Source organism: Limulus polyphemus, unplaced genomic scaffold (genome assembly GCF_000517525.1).
Source record: "Limulus polyphemus unplaced genomic scaffold, Limulus_polyphemus-2.1.2 Scaffold675, whole genome shotgun sequence".
Lineage (NCBI taxonomy): Eukaryota > Metazoa > Arthropoda > Merostomata > Xiphosura > Limulidae > Limulus > Limulus polyphemus.
The window spans coordinates 231,148-251,665 of NW_013666285.1; the positions used below are offsets into that span (position 1 = coordinate 231,148).

General features: G+C 37.1%; 1 protein-coding gene across 3 annotated transcripts in view; it reads right to left on the bottom strand.

Moving 5' to 3' along the window:
• LOC106459890 (ankyrin repeat domain-containing protein SOWAHC-like) overlaps positions 1-20,518 on the bottom strand; it is a 74,585-nt gene that overhangs the window by 4,771 nt on the left and 49,296 nt on the right. For 2 of the 3 annotated variants that reach the window (XM_013919561.2, XM_022386464.1), the window contains exons 6-7: positions 3,329-3,364; positions 271-416 (exon numbers count right to left, since the gene is read on the bottom strand). In XM_013919561.2, the coding sequence (XP_013775015.1) occupies positions 271-416; positions 3,329-3,364 (182 nt within the window). The remainder of the gene's footprint in view (positions 1-270; positions 417-3,328; positions 3,365-20,518) is intronic. The other variant, XM_022386465.1, reaches the window with a different exon arrangement.

Below are 20,518 nucleotides of genomic sequence, written 5' to 3' on the forward strand. Positions count from 1 at the left end.
AAGGGCGAGCATGTTTGGTGGGATGGGGATGCGAACCCGCGCCCCGCAGATTGCAAGTCGAGCGTCCTAACCACCTGACCATGCTGGGCCGATATTTTTTGAATCAACATCATCAAATTACTCGAAACTATTCGCATTATTTTTATTAGCAGAGTTTTTTTGTTGTTGTTGCTCAGCGTTATCAGACAGATAGATAAAGTTAACGTTAATTAGTGACTTACCAGTTCTGAACAAAAATGATTGGTGTACAGACAGATAAAGCCAACTTACTAGTTCTGACAAATTATCAGCGGAGCCCCAGCTTTTCAACCTGGTCACCCCTCTACCACCAGTCAATGCTGCTGCCGTTTTCTTCACCCGACTATTGAGAGAACCAATCCTCATGAAGCTTAGGTCCTTGTCGGCCATCTTGGACACTATCAAAAAAACAGGTACAAGCATAAAATCAGAAGATTGCTCTGGAAAGCTTCAAAACAATGCGACCAAAACACACGACCACTTTTAGAAATGCTAACAATTTGAGTAATGACAACTTGAATTTGGTACATATATTGGTATTTTCAGGACTAACCCACTCGGGTATGTTCAGTACACGAAGCTTAGTACTGACCCACTTGGGCATGTTCAGTACACAAAGTTCTATACTGACCTACTTGGGCATGTTCAGTACACAAATATCTATACTGACCTACTCGGGTATGTTCAGTACACAAAGTTCTGTACTGACTCCAAAGAATTTATTCAGAACGTGGCGTTTTCTGATACACACACGTTTGTTTAGTGTATAACTTACTGTAGTAACTCCAAAAACGTACTTAACGATGTCTTCCAGGCCACAAAGGTGTTTCCAGTACACAATGGTGCTCTATATCGAACCCCCCCGGGAATAATAATAACGTGCCATTATGTAGAGACACATGCCACTCTGTGTCCAAGATACGACTGTCTATTCAACATATCACTGTATGCTATTGATGACAAATTACTGAAATCTGAAATCAAAATGATTCTGCTCATCTACAAATCATTATTTGACAAAAGTCTGTCTGTATGTACGCTTATAACTCGCGAGCCGTTGGACCGTTTGTCACCAAATCTGGCATGTATCCTTCAGCCCTCTCCTCCGGGGAATTACATAAGGATGTCTGCGTTAGAATCTGCTCCCCCCGCATTGCCCATACGTTAGCAGGTCATGCATAAAAGAACCCCGTTAAACAGCAACAACAACGAAGAAATATCCACACATGCTACATTGGTTGTTGTCCATGAAAAAATTGAGAGATGGTACCAGTAATACTGGTTGCTAGAGATTCCTGTTTATAGCCAATGAATAACGTTAATTAATATATATTTTAATGTATACACGTATCTGTGTGTATTTACATATATGACGTATTGTTTGTTGAATTTCACACAGAGCTACTCAAGATATATCTCGCTAGCCACCCCTAACTTTGAAGTGATAGACTAGAGGGAAGGCAGATAGCCAGCACCATCCAGCGCCAACTCGTGCGCTACTCTAATTGAAAATGGGATTTGACAGTCACTCTTATAACGCACCCTTGGTCCTAAATTGTACAGCGCAACTTTTTGTTGTTGTTGGCGGTAACGGTAACCTCGGATTCACAGTTCGGCATGCTTACGACTGGACAGCGTTCGGCCCGCTTCAAACTAAATTGTAAATGCGAAGGTTAACTCATATTTAACCAAAAAATTATGGTAATAATAATATAAAGGAACTTTAAACTTTGGTCAATGCAGAAAAATGACGAAAACAGAGATTAAGAACTAATGATAATTGTTTCTACCGACAGAAGAAGAAATAACGTATTTTTTTTATTACTAGGAATAAATGGAAGATAATTTTAAGTCTATGTAGAATATTTATTATTTTGGAAGTTATAATGTTGCTATAACAGCCTTGAAACTTGATACTTGAGTAAGGATGACTGGATTAGCCGACCAATTTATTGCTTACATGCACTTGGATAGAAGAAGCAGTCATATTTTGAACAACAACAACACAAAAACGAGGTGCATCTTACAGTTAAGATGAGAAGATTATACATAGTGGTGTCAAACCAAGTAAAACCAGTGTTGTGTTATAAATAACTTCAAACTGTTCTTCTGGTTGGTAGTTAGGCACTAAATAACCATTTCTCAATTAAGTTCGGCGTTCACACAGAAAGACAAAGATAAATAGGAGAAAGAGGTCATACTGTACATCCATTGTTGGCGTATACATAATGAACAAAGGGCTCATACTGTATATATATCGTTGGTGTATACACGATGAACAAAGTAAGGCAGATCTAAGGCCTTAACTCCCAAAAACGATTGGATTATCAGAAGCCTTCATTCCAGTCACGATACTAGTAGGAAGGCAGGTGTAACTCCAGAAATCACTCGGGTTATCAGAAGCCTTCATCCTAGTCACATACTAGTAAATTCCCATCACTCCTGAGAAAGGTAGGTGTAACTCCAGAAAGCACTCGAGTAATCAGAAGCCTTCATCCTAGTCACATACTAGTAAATTCCCATCACTCCTAAGAAAGGTAGGTGTAACTCCAGAAAGCACTCTGGTTATCAGAAGCCTTCAACCTAGTCACATACTAGTAAATTCCCATCACTCCTAAGAAAGGTAGGTGTAACTCCAAAAAAGCGCTCGGGTTATCAGGAGCCTTCATTCTAGTCACATACTAGTAAATTCCCATCACTCCTAAGAAAGGTAGGTGTAACTCCAGAAAGCACTCAGGTTATTAGAAGCCTTCATCCTAGTCACATACTAGTAAATTCCTATCACTCCTAAGAAAGGTAGATGTAACTCCAAAATGCGCTCGGGTTATCAGAAGCCTTCATCCTAATCACATACTAGTAAATTCCCATCACTCCTAAGAAAGGTAGGTGTAACTCCAGAAAGTATTCGGATTATCAGATTTATTAAATCCTAATAACGATTCTGCTCATTTTTCTATTGGCTTATAAGGATATTCAAGTTCAAATTGATCTTTACGGCTTACAAATGGATCTCAAACTCCCCTAAAATGAGGCCTAATTTTCAAGTTAATGTAAAAAACAAATATGTTAATTAACAGTTAGGGGGGGTGGGTACAATGGTAAAAAACAGAAGCGTCCATACACTGAATTACTTCATTAGAAAAAAACAAATTTTGGAAGAATCACACATCTATTTTAAGTACTGGCAATTCAATTCACCCACACTAATTTATATCAAAATCATGCAGTCCACTATGGAACATCATGTATATCAGCATAAAGCAATGTCAATTAGGAATGGAAATTAAAAGTGAACGTGCTGTAATCTTACCATGCTGCTTAGAACCCTGTGGACGACATTCGCCAGCTGTGAAGGAAGACACAGGTATAGTTAGTCACTATGTAGTTAGATCATGAAACAATAGACATGCGGTTATCACTGTTTGTGTTATACAATAGAATATCACAACAAACTGTGTGACACTAACAAGTTAGATTACAACCAAACACGATGTTACTTGATATTATGCAACATTTCAAACTTATTTTAACAGTTATATTCATTCTTCATTGTTATTATAAAATAGGAAACAGAAATACATACAAAAAAAAAAGGAAAACAAGAAAATGTATGGGCATTTGAAGATTTTTCAGGTGGTTTTTGTGAAGTTTTTTTTTGTCGAGTTTTCGCGCAAAGCTACTCCAGGACTATCTGCACAAGCCGTATCTAATTTTGAATTGATAGATTAGAGGGAAAGAGCAGCTTGTTAACACCACCCACCGCCAACTCTTTGGCTCCTCTTTACCAACGAATAGCGGGGTTGACAACCACATTATAACGCTCCGACGATTAAAAGAGTGAGCGTTGGGCGACGGGGTTTGATCCCGCTACCCACAGATTGCGATTTGAGCGCTCTAGCTACCAGGTCAGGCCAGGCAAATCTGTCAAGAGATGTGAAAGATGATTGCAGTAGGTTTTCTATCCGAGATTCATCACGTCACCGTTTATATAGTTGTTTCAAACACGTCATTGGCAAAATGTCGTTTCAAACAATGAGATATGCAAAAAAAAGTTAAAACAAAATGCTCTTAGAAGTCCGATATTTGACCTCCCTATAATTCATGAAGGTCAACAAGTATAGATACGAGTAGGCTAAACTTCTTTTTTTATCTTTAACTTCAGGTTCCAGCGTGGACACGAAGATGGTGGGTTGATTTTCTCGGAACATTCCCATTTTACCCTAACATCTAATTCTCTGGCATGGGAATTACTGATATACACCATCACACCACCGCCGGCAACAGTCATGACTTTATTCCCGTGCACCGCCGTACATTTTTGTCAACTTTCTCTGTCCAGTTGACAGTAATCATGTGTATGTATATATATATAATTTTTTCTCAAGTAGCATTATCGTTATACCATGAGCATTACCGAACATTTGGATAACTGATCTGTCGTCTACTAAGCTGAAAGGTTCTAACATTAATCAAATATTTGGATAACTGATCTGTTGTCTACTAAGCTGAAGGGTTCTAACATTAACCAAATATTTGGATAACTGATCTGTCGTCTACTAAGCTGAAGGGTTCCGACATTACCTAATATTTGGATAACTGATCTGTCGTCTACTAAGCTGAAAGGTTCTAACATTAATCAAATATTTGGATAACTGATCTGTCGTCTACTAAGCTGAAGGGTTCTAACATTAACCAAATATTTGGATAACTGATCTGTCGTCTACTAAGCTGAAGGGTTCTGACATTAACCGAACATTTGGATAACTGATCTGTCGTCTACTAAGCTGAAAGGTTCTAACATTAACCAAATATTTAGGTAACTGATCTGTCGTTTACTAAGCTGAAGGGTTCTGACATTAACCGAACATTTGGATGACTGATCTGTAGTCTAGCTAGATTGGATGATTCTGAAATTACTCGAACATTTGGGTAACTGATCTGTTGTCTATCTAAGCTGAAGGGTCCTTACATTAACCGAACATTTGGATAACTGATCTGTTGTCTACTAAGCTGAAGGGTTCTGACAATTAACCAAACATTTGGATAACTGATCTGTCGTCTACTAAGCTGAAGGGTTCTGACATTAACTGAACATTTGGATAACTGAACTGTCGTCTACTAATCTGAAAGTTTCTAACATTAACCAAATATTTGGATAACTGATATGTCGTCTACTAAGCTGAAGGGTTCCGACATTACCTAATATTTGGATAACTGATCTGTCGCCTACTAAGCTGAAGGGTTCCGACATTACCTAATATTTGGATAACTGATCTGTTGTCTACTAAGCTGAAGGGTTCTAACATTAACCAAATATTTGGATAACTGATCTGTCATCTATTAAACTGAAGGGTTCTAACATTAACCAAATATTTGGATAACTGATCTGTCGTCTACTAAGCTGAATGGTTCTGACATTAACCGAACATTTGGATAACTGATCTGTCGTCTACTAAGCTGAAGGGTCCTGACATTAACCGAACATTTGGATAACTGATCTGTCGTCTACTAAGCTGAAGGGTCCTGACATTAACCGAACATTTGGATAACTGATCTGTCGTCAACTAAGCTGAAGGGTTCTGACATTAACCGAACATTTGGATAACTGATCTGTCGTCTACTAAGCTGAAGTGTTCTGGCATTAACCGAACATTTGGATAACTGATCTGTTGTCTACACATTTTTATTTTGTTTGTGGTTGTGTTTGGTTAAACACCTCCATAAGTATTCGTCTTTAGTTTTATTTTTTACCCTACTAAATCTTTCAGTGTCAGACGAGTAGTTCAAAATAATTCAATATATGAAAAGGTTATTTGCAATAAAACACAATGTGCTTGTTTGATTCGTATACTTAAACAAAGCTACACAAGGACTATGTGCGCTAGCCGTGTCTACTTTTCAACTGACTGACTATGAGAAACCCATATTAAGCCTTGTTTTCCCGTAAAATTACACTGATCCATTGAAATACATCACTCTTCTAACGCAGAGTGCGACTTGCGGCAATGGAACGCAAATCATGAACTCTAGAACTTATAAATGTTTGTGAAAATCGAAAATACCTTAATCAGCTGTTCTGATACCATTTAAATTGTTAGTAGAAACTTCTGATGGAGAATCAAGAAGTAAGTTATAAATAAATGAAACAATTCTGTATAAAAATATGACTAAAATCGTAATATAATTAATTCACACAATGTTTATAACGTAATAAATATTCAGATGTGTATCATCCCTATTAACGACATTTTCGGTCGTTATTCCAATAATATATCAGAGTTCGGCCAGCTTAGGAGACTGAGGTTAATCGTAAACCCAGATACTAGCTAAGCTACTAACTAACAATGTAAAATAACCTTCATATGAGTGTCCCCCCAGTGGCACAGCGGTATGTTTGCGGACTTACAACGCTAGAATCCGGGTTTCAATACCCGCAGTGGGCAGAGCGCATTGTGTAGCTTTGTGCTTAATTACAAAAAAAAAAAAAACAATCATAAGAGTAAGAAATTAATAATTATAAAATCATTCTAAACTTTATATCCCATAATATTAATGAAACTAACTACAAAAAAAAGGATTATGTTATTTTCCAAATACATTTCAGTGTTTTAAACGCTTTTCATTTTTTAATGGCTAACAAAAAAAACTCCCCGGAGGATCAGAGGTAAAATTGAGGGTTTATAACGCTAAAATTACGAGTTTAATCTCTGCGTTTGGGCATAACATAAGTGTAGCCTTACACTTTAAAACAAAAAAAAAAGATACAGACAAAAAGCAGAGAGAAAAAAAAAGGCATTTTGTCACTCTAAGTTGTAAACATCCGTGATCGATTTACAGACAAAAAAATGTTTCAAAAGAATTAGTTGTTACGTATTATTTCTTTTCAAATAAATTAGTTTCTTGACATAGTGACAGAACACAAGGCCAAAACAGTTGTCTTGTCGCTGAAGGAAAACCGAATTGTTAACACACAAACCTGAACGGTCAACCAACACTACCTGTGTGAAGAAAGGCTAATCAGTGTGTGAAAGTCGCGTGAGGAAAGGCTAACTAAGCATTGTATGGAAGTCGCCGTCTTTAAAATCCTATATGACAAGATGATAACGGAAGATGTATACACACAGCTGAAATACCCGTCAATAGCTACACGAGGGTTATCTGCGCTAGCCGTCCCTAATTTAGCATTGTAAGACTAGAGGGAAGGCAGCTAGTCATCACCACCCACCGCCAACTCTTGGGCCACTCTTTTACCAACGAATAGTGGGATTGACCGTCACATTATCACGCCCCCCACGGCTGAAAGGGCGAGCATGATTGATGTGATGGATATTCGAACCCGCGAGCCTCAGATTGCGAGTCGAGCGCCCTAACCACCTGGCCATGCCGGGCCTGATGGGGAATGTTTAAACTTAATTAAAACAATGTACGTTTAACAGCAATCATATATTTCAAAGTAATAACTTGAACATGAACTTTATCTCAAAATTTTAAAATCAGAGCAAAGTTTCTTCATAAACAACATTTGTAGTTTGCTTTCCATCTACCGACAAATAAAGATTTTGAGGTGATCCCACCCTTGAACACCCTACATCTCATAGTTATGAGAATTTGTTTGTAGTTATGCACAAAGCTACACAATGGGCTATCTGTGCTCTGCCCACCACGGGTATCGAAACCCGGTTTCTAGCGTTGTAAGTACGTAGACATACCGCTGTTCCACTGGGGGGGGGCTGTTATGAGAAAAGCACGGTTGTTTGAGAAACAATCCAGCAACTTTCATACTTTGCCTTTGAATCCCTTTAGAATGTTCATCATTGTCTAAAGCGTCAACCTGCCAACATTATTTTGAGATTGACTCAACAAACTGGGAGTAATTAACCAACAAGCTTTACAAAATAAACGACATTCCCCATAATTCATAGTGTTCACGTACACATTTGGAATGAGATTGGCCCAATAGGCTCAGAGGAGTAAGGATACAAATAAACACACATTTCGTCTTTATATGTTGCACATGTACAGTAACGAGTAATTATTCGCCTCTCCCTAGAGCCCATGAGACTGTGACATTAAATGTGAGACTGAGTCATATGATGATAAACACAACTTCAGCAGTTAAAATATTACACTCGTCGGTAAAACAGACTTTATGCCTTGTTTTTAAGAACCCACAAGCATAATAGTAAATTCCCTGCTGTATTTCATTGATAATAAGTGCATAAAACAAAGACGCTCACATATACATAACATGTGGATAGTAGCTGATTAAAGTAAACCAAACTACTAAGTAAGTCTACAGCTACACACACAACTAAGGTAATAAATATGAAGAAAAGCGCTGGACTATTTTTTGCCCAAATAACCACATAATGCTTTAATAAAACAATGTTATAGTTTGGTGGCGCTAGTGGGCAGCCAGACAAACTCTGTCCTCCCAGCAAATCCAGTCTACTTTGTGGTTTATAGCATCTTTCGTCACTCCCACCTTCTGGCTAGTGACTAATGCCCAAAGCCAAGGCGACATTAACCCCAATCTCTGGCTGACCATCTCGGCAGGATACGGGGGCAGTGTACTTGACAGGTGGCACCCCCTAAAATATGGAAGACCCTGACTTTATTCCCCTACAGAGGCTGGGCGTTAATGGACGTCAGTTTCCTCTGATAATGTGCTCGTTTACTTTTGCTGTGACTAATGTGGTTTCAATAAAGAAAGCCAGGGATGCTGGACTATAGAAATACGCAGCGGGACCGTCTCTTCTTACTCAATGCTGTTACACAATGATATTTAACGTTGTAAAGAGTCGTGGTGTTACCTCGAGAGACTGACTGTTTGCCAGACATTATTGAAATATTATATACAAACGACAAACCATACTAGAACCCGTTTGTTCGTTTACTAGCAGATGATCTATTTGTTCTTTTTTCTTTATATAAGTTATGTCATTAATCTGAGTCAGAATTACGATACGTTGTTAACAATCACAAGACATGGAATTAACAGCCTAATTGCTACTGCCCTCTACTGGTGCCAAAAAGAAAAAAGACATTTTAAATAATTTTGTGATTTAGTTTCAAATGATTTCATATACAAATGGACACAAATATTTTTGTATGTCAAACAAATGCAATAAATCCCTCCAGTCAGAAGACTGACAAGCGTGTGTAATTAATTATAATCTTATATCTTGACTGTTAAAAGTATTCTATGTACAGCTACTGAACAATGGCGCCAATAACGTTTGCCCCCCTCTCAAAAGTACTATTTATTTTCAAAACATGTGATGGTAAAATTTTTCTGCTTTTTTTAGTTATTGAACAATTACACAAATGATCTTTGATTTCAGTTTTATTTCACACCTAGCCCCGGCGCTGTACACGCTCGCTCTTTCAGCCGTGGGGGGAAGGTGGCGTTATATTGTAACGGTCAATCCAACTATTCGTTGGTAAAGAATAGTCCAAGATTTGGCGGTAGGTTCTGCCTGTCGGTTGTCTTCTCCGTAGTCGACAGATCAAAATTAAGGATAACAGCTGACAGCGTTAGTAGCTTTGCCATAAAACAAACCCATGCTTATCTATGGATATTTATTTGTTGTTAAACACAAAGTTACATAATGGGCTGTCTGTGCACTGTCCCACCTTGGGTATTTAAACCTGATTTTCAGTGATATAATCCTTTAGACTTAGCGCTGTGCCACCACAGGGCTTATTTTAGCGCAAAGCTACACGATGGGTTATCTACATTCTGTTCACCATAGGGAATCAAACCACTGACTTAACGTTATAAGTCCGTAAACTTACCTTGACATACCGCATTGGGGGGGGGGCTATCGAACATAGCTATAACTAGAGGAAATGTGTATAAAAATGCCGATCAGAATGTCACGTGCTCATTTTGTTAACCTGATTATTTAAATCGAAAACTAGCCCTTTTATGCCCAATTAAACAAACTCTGTGGTCCTTACTGTGTTATTTTATCTTCTGAGTTCATTACTGGAACAAAGATCAAAGGCATATCCTATCGAAAGTCCTCTTAAAACCCTTTACTGAATGTTGAAGAGGGTAAATACAAAGACAATGTAATGCAAGACTTCATTACATTTTCTGAGTCTGTACTCTTGCACACTGATAAATGGTATGATTTCTCTACTGACAATACAGTGATGAAGGCCATTGGTCTCCACGAGAAACTTAATTTCTCAGAACTTGAGAATATAAAAAATTGCTATTATTAAGTATTGATAATAATAATGAAAGCACTTACCTACATCCGCTAGCGGTATTTCTAACTGCCATTTTGCAGCACTCGCACACCTCCCGATGTTGTACAGAGAAAGAAAGCTATGCAGGATAACTGGAAGTCGCTTTTACCTAAATCTAGACTGCATTTATTCTCTATTAATGAAAATAAATCCTTTCTACAGATGCGTTTAGTACTGGTACACTAATTGTAAACGACGCAGTTTGGAACATGTTTTATTTTCCACATATCTGATACACACATTTCGCTGGCAATTTGGGATATGTCACTCTTGATGTTTCGATTACATCTCGACTGGTGTACAGTTTCTCAAAGAGCTTGTCCATGTTTGTATTTTCCCTCCTTGTTAGTGTGGGAATAATAACAATAATATCGAAAAGTTAGGTAGGTGCTTTCATTATTATTATCAATACTTAATAATAGCAATGAGAATAATAACAATAATATCGAAAAGTTAGGTAAGTGCTTTCATTATTATTATCAATATTTAATAATAGCAATGGGAATAATAACAATAATATCGAAAAGTTAGGTAAGTGCTTTCATTATTATTATCAATATGGAAATATGGCTCTTTGTCCCCAAAACGAGTGCGTCACGTGTCTCAACGGTAACACCCTCATTTTCTGGCTTCTTTTATTGGTACTGACAGCATAAATCCTACAGTCTGATATAACCGATCACATTCAGAAGCTAGAGGGGCATTCAGTAGAGGGCACACCTCCGCCACGCAGCGTTGATTATATTCAGCTTTCAAAAATTACGAAAATGTATCAGTATGTCCGTCGTTATCAACGGACATGGACAATTTTTGGCAGAAGAGTGGGGAATAATATTCTATATATGTCCACCAAGTTTCATCAAAATCTGATCATTTTTTACTGAGTTATAGAGCAAAAATAGTGTGAAAAATCGGTCCCCATGTTAACAGATAGGGATTTTCGTGACCTTGACCTCCAAAAACTAATCAATTCTAGGTTGGGGCATAGTCCAAATGTATGTCAAATTTCGTCCAAATTCATTCAGCTGATTTTGAAAAATCTTGCTGACAAACACACACACGGGTGAAAACACAACTTCCACCTTCCGTGTTGGAGGTAACTAGATGTTATTAGCCACGCGTCGTGGTCAATAAAGGCACTAATATGACCCGAAAACAGTATTCATAAAGTTATGTCTCGACAGTTAAAAACATTGTACCACCTCGTATATACATTATTGAATACAAAAGTTGAGGGTTCTACTTACATAATGATTTAAATGCACTAATATGACCCGAAAACAGTATTCATAAAGTTATGTCTCGACAGTTAAAAACATTGTACCACCTCGTATATACATTATTGAATACAAAAGTTTAGGGTTCTACTTACATAATGATTTAAAGGCACTAATATGACCCGAAAACAGTATTCATAAAGTTATGTCTCGACAGTTAAAAACATTGTACCACCTCGTATATACATTATTGAATACAAAAGTTGAGGGTTCTACTTACATAATGATTTTAATCTAGATTGTGGACTTTATCATATTTGTTTAATGACCCATAGAATACATTTCATGTTCCTTTTTAAATTGATAAAGAATTACATAGGTGACCTTTGACCTCAGTTGTATTCATTGTTGAATAACAGTTATAGCGTTAGGCATCAAAAGTATTATTAAATTTGGTTTGGTTGTTGTTAAGCACAAAACAACACAATGTGGGCAGATCGAAACCCCATTTTTTGCGTCATAAACCTGCAGACTTACCGCTGAGTCACTGGGGTCTTTATTTCATTTTAAAATATGCTACGATAAAAGTTTGGAAACCTTATTTTTAGTTATTGAACAAAGACAAAATCCCCATCGATCTGAATTTTCTGTTTAGTTATCGAACATTAAAACAACGTCTGTGATGTTAGGCCGCAAAAGTAGAATTATATTTTCAAAAGGAAAAGTGATACCTAAATTTGATGTTATAATTTATTTTACCACACTCGTTCGAATAAAAACTACGAATCTCATTGTTTTACCCACTATTCCTCGTCTAATATAGAGAACTAATAATTCTGGTAACAGGGCGTGCCTGGAAACAGCGAAATACTTCAAATATTAGCCAAGCTGACCACTCACGAAACCAAATAATAACATCTGGCATTTTACGTACCGAACCACTACAGCTGCATCAGTTGCTTATCTTATTCAATTTCTCTATTCATCTATTGGGGATACATTCAAGAAATGTGATTAAAAAAAGGCTTAACTAACAGAAGCCAAATTAAAAACAAAGCGCTTGATACATTCCACAAACGAGACCTTACGTATTAATACATCAAACGAGACCGTGAAACACTGCACTAAAAGAGGGTAATTAATAGATATCAATAATGTGTAATATTTGAGAATATTACACATTCTCCCATTTAAGTACAGAGTTTTACAACTAATCAACTCATATTCGCTCTGCAATTATGGCTTACTACAATATACTGAGCAACCAAAGATATACAAAAAAACAAAACATGAAACACAATTCAGTCAATAATCGCGTTCACGCGCTTTATAAACATAATATGTTCGACATATGCAGACATAAAAACACGAACGGTGTTAGAAACGCAAACATATAACACAAAATGTGATACAGCAAACAAATGCAGACACATAAAAGCATAAAACGCCCGCGCTCTATTGCGGGGTTCAAAGCCCCCCTCATGAGTCACAGATGCCCCAGTGTACCGATCAAGCTCCTCCATTATATCCATTTACTTCTAAGACTATCCCAATGTGTGTGTGTGGGGGGGGGGGGGGTGTTCCGTTAGGATACTCGTTCGAGGTGCCCGAGTTTGGTGAGCGGGAGTGTAAAAACAGTATCAAACATGGCACCACAGAGATGCAAATACATAAATGCAAATACTACATTCGTATGCAGAAACTTTGAAACCCCCCTCCCCACACACACTACCATGTCTGGGTAACCTTCCGTGCACGTTTCACTATCCTCGGTAGGAGGTTACGCCATATAGATAAGGACATGTCAAGACTACCCCGAGATCGCGTGTCAGTTTTGGTTCTGCTAACTCTAAATCTGTCAGGAGAGTTCGTGGAAAAACAAAGAAATACAAAATAAGAATTAATATATGATGATGATGATGAATTCAAAAGTCACACAATATGATAAATTGAACAAACTCGGACACGCACAAGAAACAGTCACACACAAACACAACCTGGGATACATTAAACACACACACACTGGGATGTATTAAAGTCACACACACACACACAACATACACACGCTGGGATACATTAAACAAACAGTCACACACACAACAAACACACACTGGGATGTATTAAAGTCACACACACAACATACATACGCTGGGATGTATTAAAGTCACACACACAACATACACAAGCTAGGATACATTAAACAAACAGTCACTCGCACAACATACACACGCTGGGATGTATTAAAGTCACACACACAACAAACACACACTGGGATGTATTAAAGTCACACACACAATATACACACGCTGGGATGTATTCAAGTCACACACAACAAACACACACTGGAATGTATTAAAGTCACACACACAACATACATACGATGGGATGTATTAAAGTCACACACAACAAACACACTGAGATGTATTAAAGTTACACACACAACATACACACGCTGGGATGTATTAAAGTCACACACACAACATACGCTAGGATACATTAAACAAACAGTCACACACACAACACACACACGCTGGGATATATTGAACAGGTGCAGATGCTCAAATTATGATACAGCTAAAAGTGCATATAATCTCAAAATGTGATACAACCAATAAACGCAATTACACTACGCAACCAATACAACTCATGATGCAAGCAACAAACACATATACACACAAAACACAAACGATGATATAACCAACAAACGCAAACATAAACGCAGCCAACGCAAGCCATGATACAATCAACCAACGCATATACACACAACGTTAACCATGACATTGTCGTAACGTTGTTCTTTCGTTGAGCGGATTTTTTAAAAAATCATTTAGTAAAAATAAGGCCAAGTAGTCCACGTAACGATAACAAATTGGTTAATTTCTTTTATAACGTTTCCACAAGCATAAGTTCACAACACGTTTTCACTTTCAAATTCAGCAGAGATTTACTCACTTATGTTGTTATGAAAGCATGAAAAATAAACTTGCTTGTACAAGTTCACGGCTAACTGATACGAGAATATACACGATAAATAATACTCAACCAAATACTTCATTGAGTGACCGTCATTTTATAGATTTAAACAACTGATAACTAGCTAACCAGATGAGTGGCCCATTTATATCTAGAATATAATGCTTGTTCTAGATATTTCGCAAAGTCTCTCGATCATTAAATCTTCATTATGATCAGCTCATGCTGTCTTACGTCTTAGCAAACAAACATATTACTACATTAAAATATAGCTTACAAGAGTATCCACACACACACAAATACAAACCATGATACAACCAACAAACGTGGACATATACATCAAACACAAACCACGCAGGGGCGGCTAATGTTGTCCAGTTTGGGGCTGTTAACTGCCTGTAGGCCCAACTTGATACAAAAAAAAAGGCTTTTCTAATAAAATTGTACATTCCACATAAGTTATAATGTAGAAAATTTTCGTTTTTGGTAGTAAAAGTAACAAGTATGCGAATTCATCTTTTTTAAACTTTAAAAGTTTATTTCTGAGGCGTTTTATTAAATCCTATCCCACCCTACAATACAGCTAAGCTGATAAAATTATGGCACGGCTTGGAAGTTCAACAGAACTCAACTGTGTAAGAGCGTCATATTAACAATGCGTATAATAATGAATCGTTTACAAAAAGCCCAACATCAGAATTTCAGCCATTCAGCATCACGAGAGGTTATCTTACAACATACTTAATGGGCCATCTGCGCTAGCCATCCCTAATTTTGCAGTGACAAACTAGAGGGAAGGCAGCTAGTCAACACCACCCACCGCCAACTCTTGGGTTACTCTTTAAACGAATAGTGGGATTTACCGCACGTTATAAAGACCCCACGGTTGAAATAGCGTGCATATTCGGTGACGGGGATTCGAACCCGCGACCCTCAAATTGCGGGTCAAGCGTCTAAATCACCAGGCCATGCCAATCCCCGTACTTAATGAAGTACAGCAATGAAGAAGCTGATCGTGACCAATCATGTCAAAAACTATTGTCTAATGTTCTCTAGCTCCATTTTTTTACAACCAACATGGGAGGAGTCTTATGTCCCCAACTCATGTTAATATTAGGTCCCGCCATGAGGAAATCAACAAACGTAGACAAACATAAATCATGATACAATCAAATCAACCAATGAGAACATACGCAACAAGAAAAAGGATTAGGGTAAAGTTACCAAACGAATATGTACGTTCTGCCATCAACAAGTTGAACAAACGCAGACACGTAAAACAAACACGAAAATGAAGTGTGTGTGTGGGGAGGTTTACCAATCGCGAGCACTATATAAACAGCCGTGTTATAAATTTTACAAAGGCTTGAGATACATTTAATTAAAACACATACAGTCATGCTTATGAAACAAAAATTAATGGCTTCTTGTCCTAGCTTTTTATAAAGGGGGATGAAAAATGAATGTTAACAGACAAAAACAGGATAAATTAAACTCAAATGTTATTGGATAGTTTTATATATATTGTTATTTGTTAATTCTTGTCTGTACCATTATTACTTCCTTTTTTTGAAAAGTTATTTCTTTACTTCTTTTTACTGCAGTGTTTTAATAGACTTAGGAAGGTTGTATTGATAACAATGACGTTCCAACTGTAAAACTTATTGTTTATCTATTATTGGCTGGTAATTCCTGTTTTACTCTGTACTTAAGCTTTTTAAAAGAACAGGAAATTTCTGTAAGAAAGCTAACTTCAAGGGGTAATGATAACATCGTTTACACTAGAATTACGATTTTTAAATTACTACAAGTTAATAATAATACTTATAAAAGCGGATACTCCGTTTGAAACTATGTCACCTCAGTGACACCATTGTTTTGTTTTTCAGTTATCATGTAATAAAAAAACAAGCAGAAGAGAAAATAACAAGAAATTCAAACTTATTGTTATGATATTTACAGACATTCCCAGAACTTGTGACTCAGTCATTACATACATATTGTTATAAAAGGAAACACTGTATAGTACTGTAAAGTTCTGATGACCTAATGAGGAGATATTTAAAATATCATTTCGATGAACAATCCGAGCCATCCCTACACAGGCAGTGTTGCCTGATGCACAATGCCTAAAAGTAGTAAGATGAAGCTAATATATAACGATTATATATCTCAGCAAATTTACCAGAGGGCCTTGAGAACCAAGTTTAAGTTCCTGTAAGGAAGCGATTAATAATTTATTACAGAGGATAGCTCACGATATATACCTGTTTGTACGCTAACCCTAACACGACAGTAATAACCCTTTTCTATTTTCTTCTTTTTTCAGTTGTATCAATTTGTTTCAGATATTAATTTGAAGCGACACAAGGATTATCTGCGCTAGCCGGTTCTAATTTTGAAGTGAGAGACAGAAGAAAGGATACTCTAAACGAACAGTGGGATTTAGTCTTTTATAGCGGGCACAGAGCCCCAAACAAACAAGGGTAGCAAACCGTGAATTCCCTCACTGTCCGGGTACGTTAACCATTATACCACGCCCACCCCTGTTATATCTGCTACAGCAGTGGTTCTTAACCTTTTTTGCTCCATGCCCCACCTCGACACCTCCAAAATTTTGATGCCCCCTCAATATAAAAAAAAATTTGGTATTGAAAAGGTATAATAATATAATGTAAAATTTAGAAATTTAGTTTTGAGTCACGGAACGTCTTTCGCTCTTCACACCCAAATGAAAAATGTTTCTTATTGTAGCATTTTCAAATTGCTCCCCTGTGGGGCGTGCGTCCCACGTTCAGAATCACTGTACTACAGTATTCAATCCGTTCACCCTTAACCTCAGGCTTTACAGAAACTTGATGGCAGAAATGTGTTTAATTTTAAACACTTCAAACTTTAGTCCTCTATTGTCCCCTGTGACAGTATACTTGAGGGAGGTTAAATAAATATTATAGATTATAAATGTGTTTAGTTTTAAGCACTTCAAACTTTAGTCCTCTATTGTCCCCTGTGACAGTATACTTGAGGGAGGTTAAATAAATATTATAGATTTTTTTAACCTGCAACTATGATTTTCCTTCGAGTAACTAGAGTTCAGACAATGGATTGTTTGTTTGGAATTTATTGGCGCAACGCTTCGACAATGGTAACCAGGGGCGGGAAACTCCCGGTGAGTCGGCGGTGCGTCAAATAAACTGTTATTTTTGTTTTTTAATCACCTCTTAAATCGGGCTTAATTGGGTACTAAATTTCCCGCTAATCGTTAATAAACGATAAATGGTTACATTTACACTTTCGAAATTATTTGTTTGTAATTCTATAGTCATATAGAATGGCTAGTAAATGTAGCGAACGATGGACTGTATGTAAAAAACTTTCAGTATCAAATTTTGTTCAATTTGTGAACTGTACCAATAGTACTAATACATACTATAAGCTATGTACCATTAAGAGCAGCACCTCACTGAGTGTTTTCAATTATACGTTTTCTCCGATCTCGTTGGAAGGTCAGTATAAAAACTTTTTCTGACCGTTTTTAATCCCCAATTCGACCCTGATGGTAAGTGATAATTACTGGCGATGAAGACCTTTATTTCTCTCTCGTGCACGCCTACATGGCGTAATTCAGAAGCTTTTGACTTTCGGGACATCAGCATATGTATATAAGTGACTAGGCTAAACAATCATTTCAGTGTATCGGAGTAACAACAATGTAGATATATCGAAGAGGCAGTTCTCCTCGTGAAAAGCTCGCACTATCACAGAAAATAGAGAAAGCTCATTTCGCATCTTCAGTTAGTAAGTAACCTCGGCGCCGCGGGTCTCATACTCCCTTACCACCCAATTCAGATGCAAACTACTGCCTTCAGTGTTTGTCAGCCAGCTTGATGGATGAGGAGATCGAGTTGCATAGCACACACAACGTCTCTCGGGTCTTCAGCAAACGGTGAATCAAGTTACCAGACTCCGTCTAAGAAATCATTAGTCTTCCCGTTTAAACAGACCTTTGCTTGATTACACTAAGGTTACAAAAACAGGTCGAGCATCAGTCTTATTTGGACGGGTAAGAGAAGTGCTGCCCCCTATAATATATATATATAACGTTGTTTGTCACGAGAAACCAATCTTTGATCATTTATGTATTTTCTACATAAAAAAGTCTTCACAACGCGTTGTTAAATATGACTATCACATATTTTTCAATCCATAAGAATAACTAGTTAGAAGGTTTCTCGATTTTTGTCGAGTATCTGTAACTTGTTTGGTGCTAAGCAAATTATTTGTGTGATAAGATGGAAGAAGTACCAAGTTTACTACAATAATTAGATTTTATTGCACTTTTAAGCATTAGAACGCGAATTCAGCACATTAACCCAAGTTTCGTAGTGTTCTTTAAGAAGTAATACAAATACAATGACAAAATCTCGATTTTAGAAGGGTTTCTTAAATTATCGCTAATTGGAAATTTAGGTTTAAGATCGTTTGTAGTTAGGAACAAAGCCACACAATGGGCTATCTGTACTCTGCCCACCACGGGTATCGCAACCCGGATTCTAACGTTATAAGTCCGCAGACATACCGCTGTGCCACTGGGGGCTTAGGCTTAAGATTAATCTTAAAATGCTTATTTATAAACAAGTAGATGATATGGATATTTTTAAACTGAACAGCACCTTACGTGAAGATAGAATAAACGGCCAAGTCTGACTATAATAACTTTGGTATAACAGCCATTTATTTTGAACTACTAAGTACTGATCACAGGAAAGAAAGGCAGCCATTCAGCGGCATCCGCCTGTATAATGGCTATATCTAATTTTGGACTGAATAATGCGATCGATTGTCATTCTTAAAACGTAAACAGCTGAAAGGGCGGAGCATTGCGGTGCGAACCTTGGACCTCCGATTCGCACTCCACCAACAGGTTAATGAGTACGACGATAGTAAACGTCACTTTAATTTTGAAATGCTGAGCTTTTTATTCAGGTGCTTGCATATGATAAATCTATAATAATTATTTTTTACAATACTGTCTAGGTAAATTATTAGCAAATTGTAAGATACTTTCACAGTATTCGTTTAAACTTAAGCTGGGCGTGGCCTAGTGAATAGTGTGTTCGGACTGTGGATACAATGGTTCACGTCCCATTGCAGCAAAAACGCCGTGGGCGTGCTATAAGAGTGAAGGTTAAATCAACTATTCGATCAGACAAGAGATGCTCAAGAGTTGGCGGTGGGTACTGTCAACTAGCATCCTACCCTCTAGTTTAAAATTAGAAACGACTGTGTGAAGTTATTTCTAATCTGTTTATTTTTAAGCATAAAGATAATCAATGGGCCATCTGTGCTGTGCCCACCACGGGTATCGAAACCTGGTTTGTAGCGTTATAAGCCTTCAGACTTACCGTTGAGCCACTGGGTGGCTGATATCTTTAATACAGCTTTGCGCGAAAATAAATAAATGATTAAAAATTTGATTTTAAACTCAAGCACATGCGTTCAATGATGTTGGACACTTGAAAGGGAAGCTTTAAAAAAACACCCAAAAAACAATCAATACCTCAAAGCTCTCCTCTGAAACAAAGTATTTAACAATCTACACTGTTTTTCAGTACAAGAGTCTGTTAGTTAGGTTAGTATTTTACTCGAATATGACTTTGATGCTGTACAAATTTCCTATGGATATTGTTAGATATTTGGGAATGGCCACCTGATATTCGGATATAATTTTTGTTTCGGAAAAAAATAGCTATTTATAAAACAAAACACTTACAATGAAGTTTCAAAAAATCTATTCCAATTTCCCAAATACTTTTAAAAACCCAAGCGAAAAATATTATTTGATTTTACGAAAAATGCGTTAAAATTGGATTCAAAAGATAAGCATTAACTTTTATCTTAAAATATTTGATAAAAACCATGCTTGATATCGTACAAGTTTCGGGAGAGCCTAAAACAAACTAACTTCTTCAGTTGAGTAGTGTGTGTGTGTGTGTGTGTGTGTGTGTGTGTGTGTATATATATATATATATATATATATATATATATAT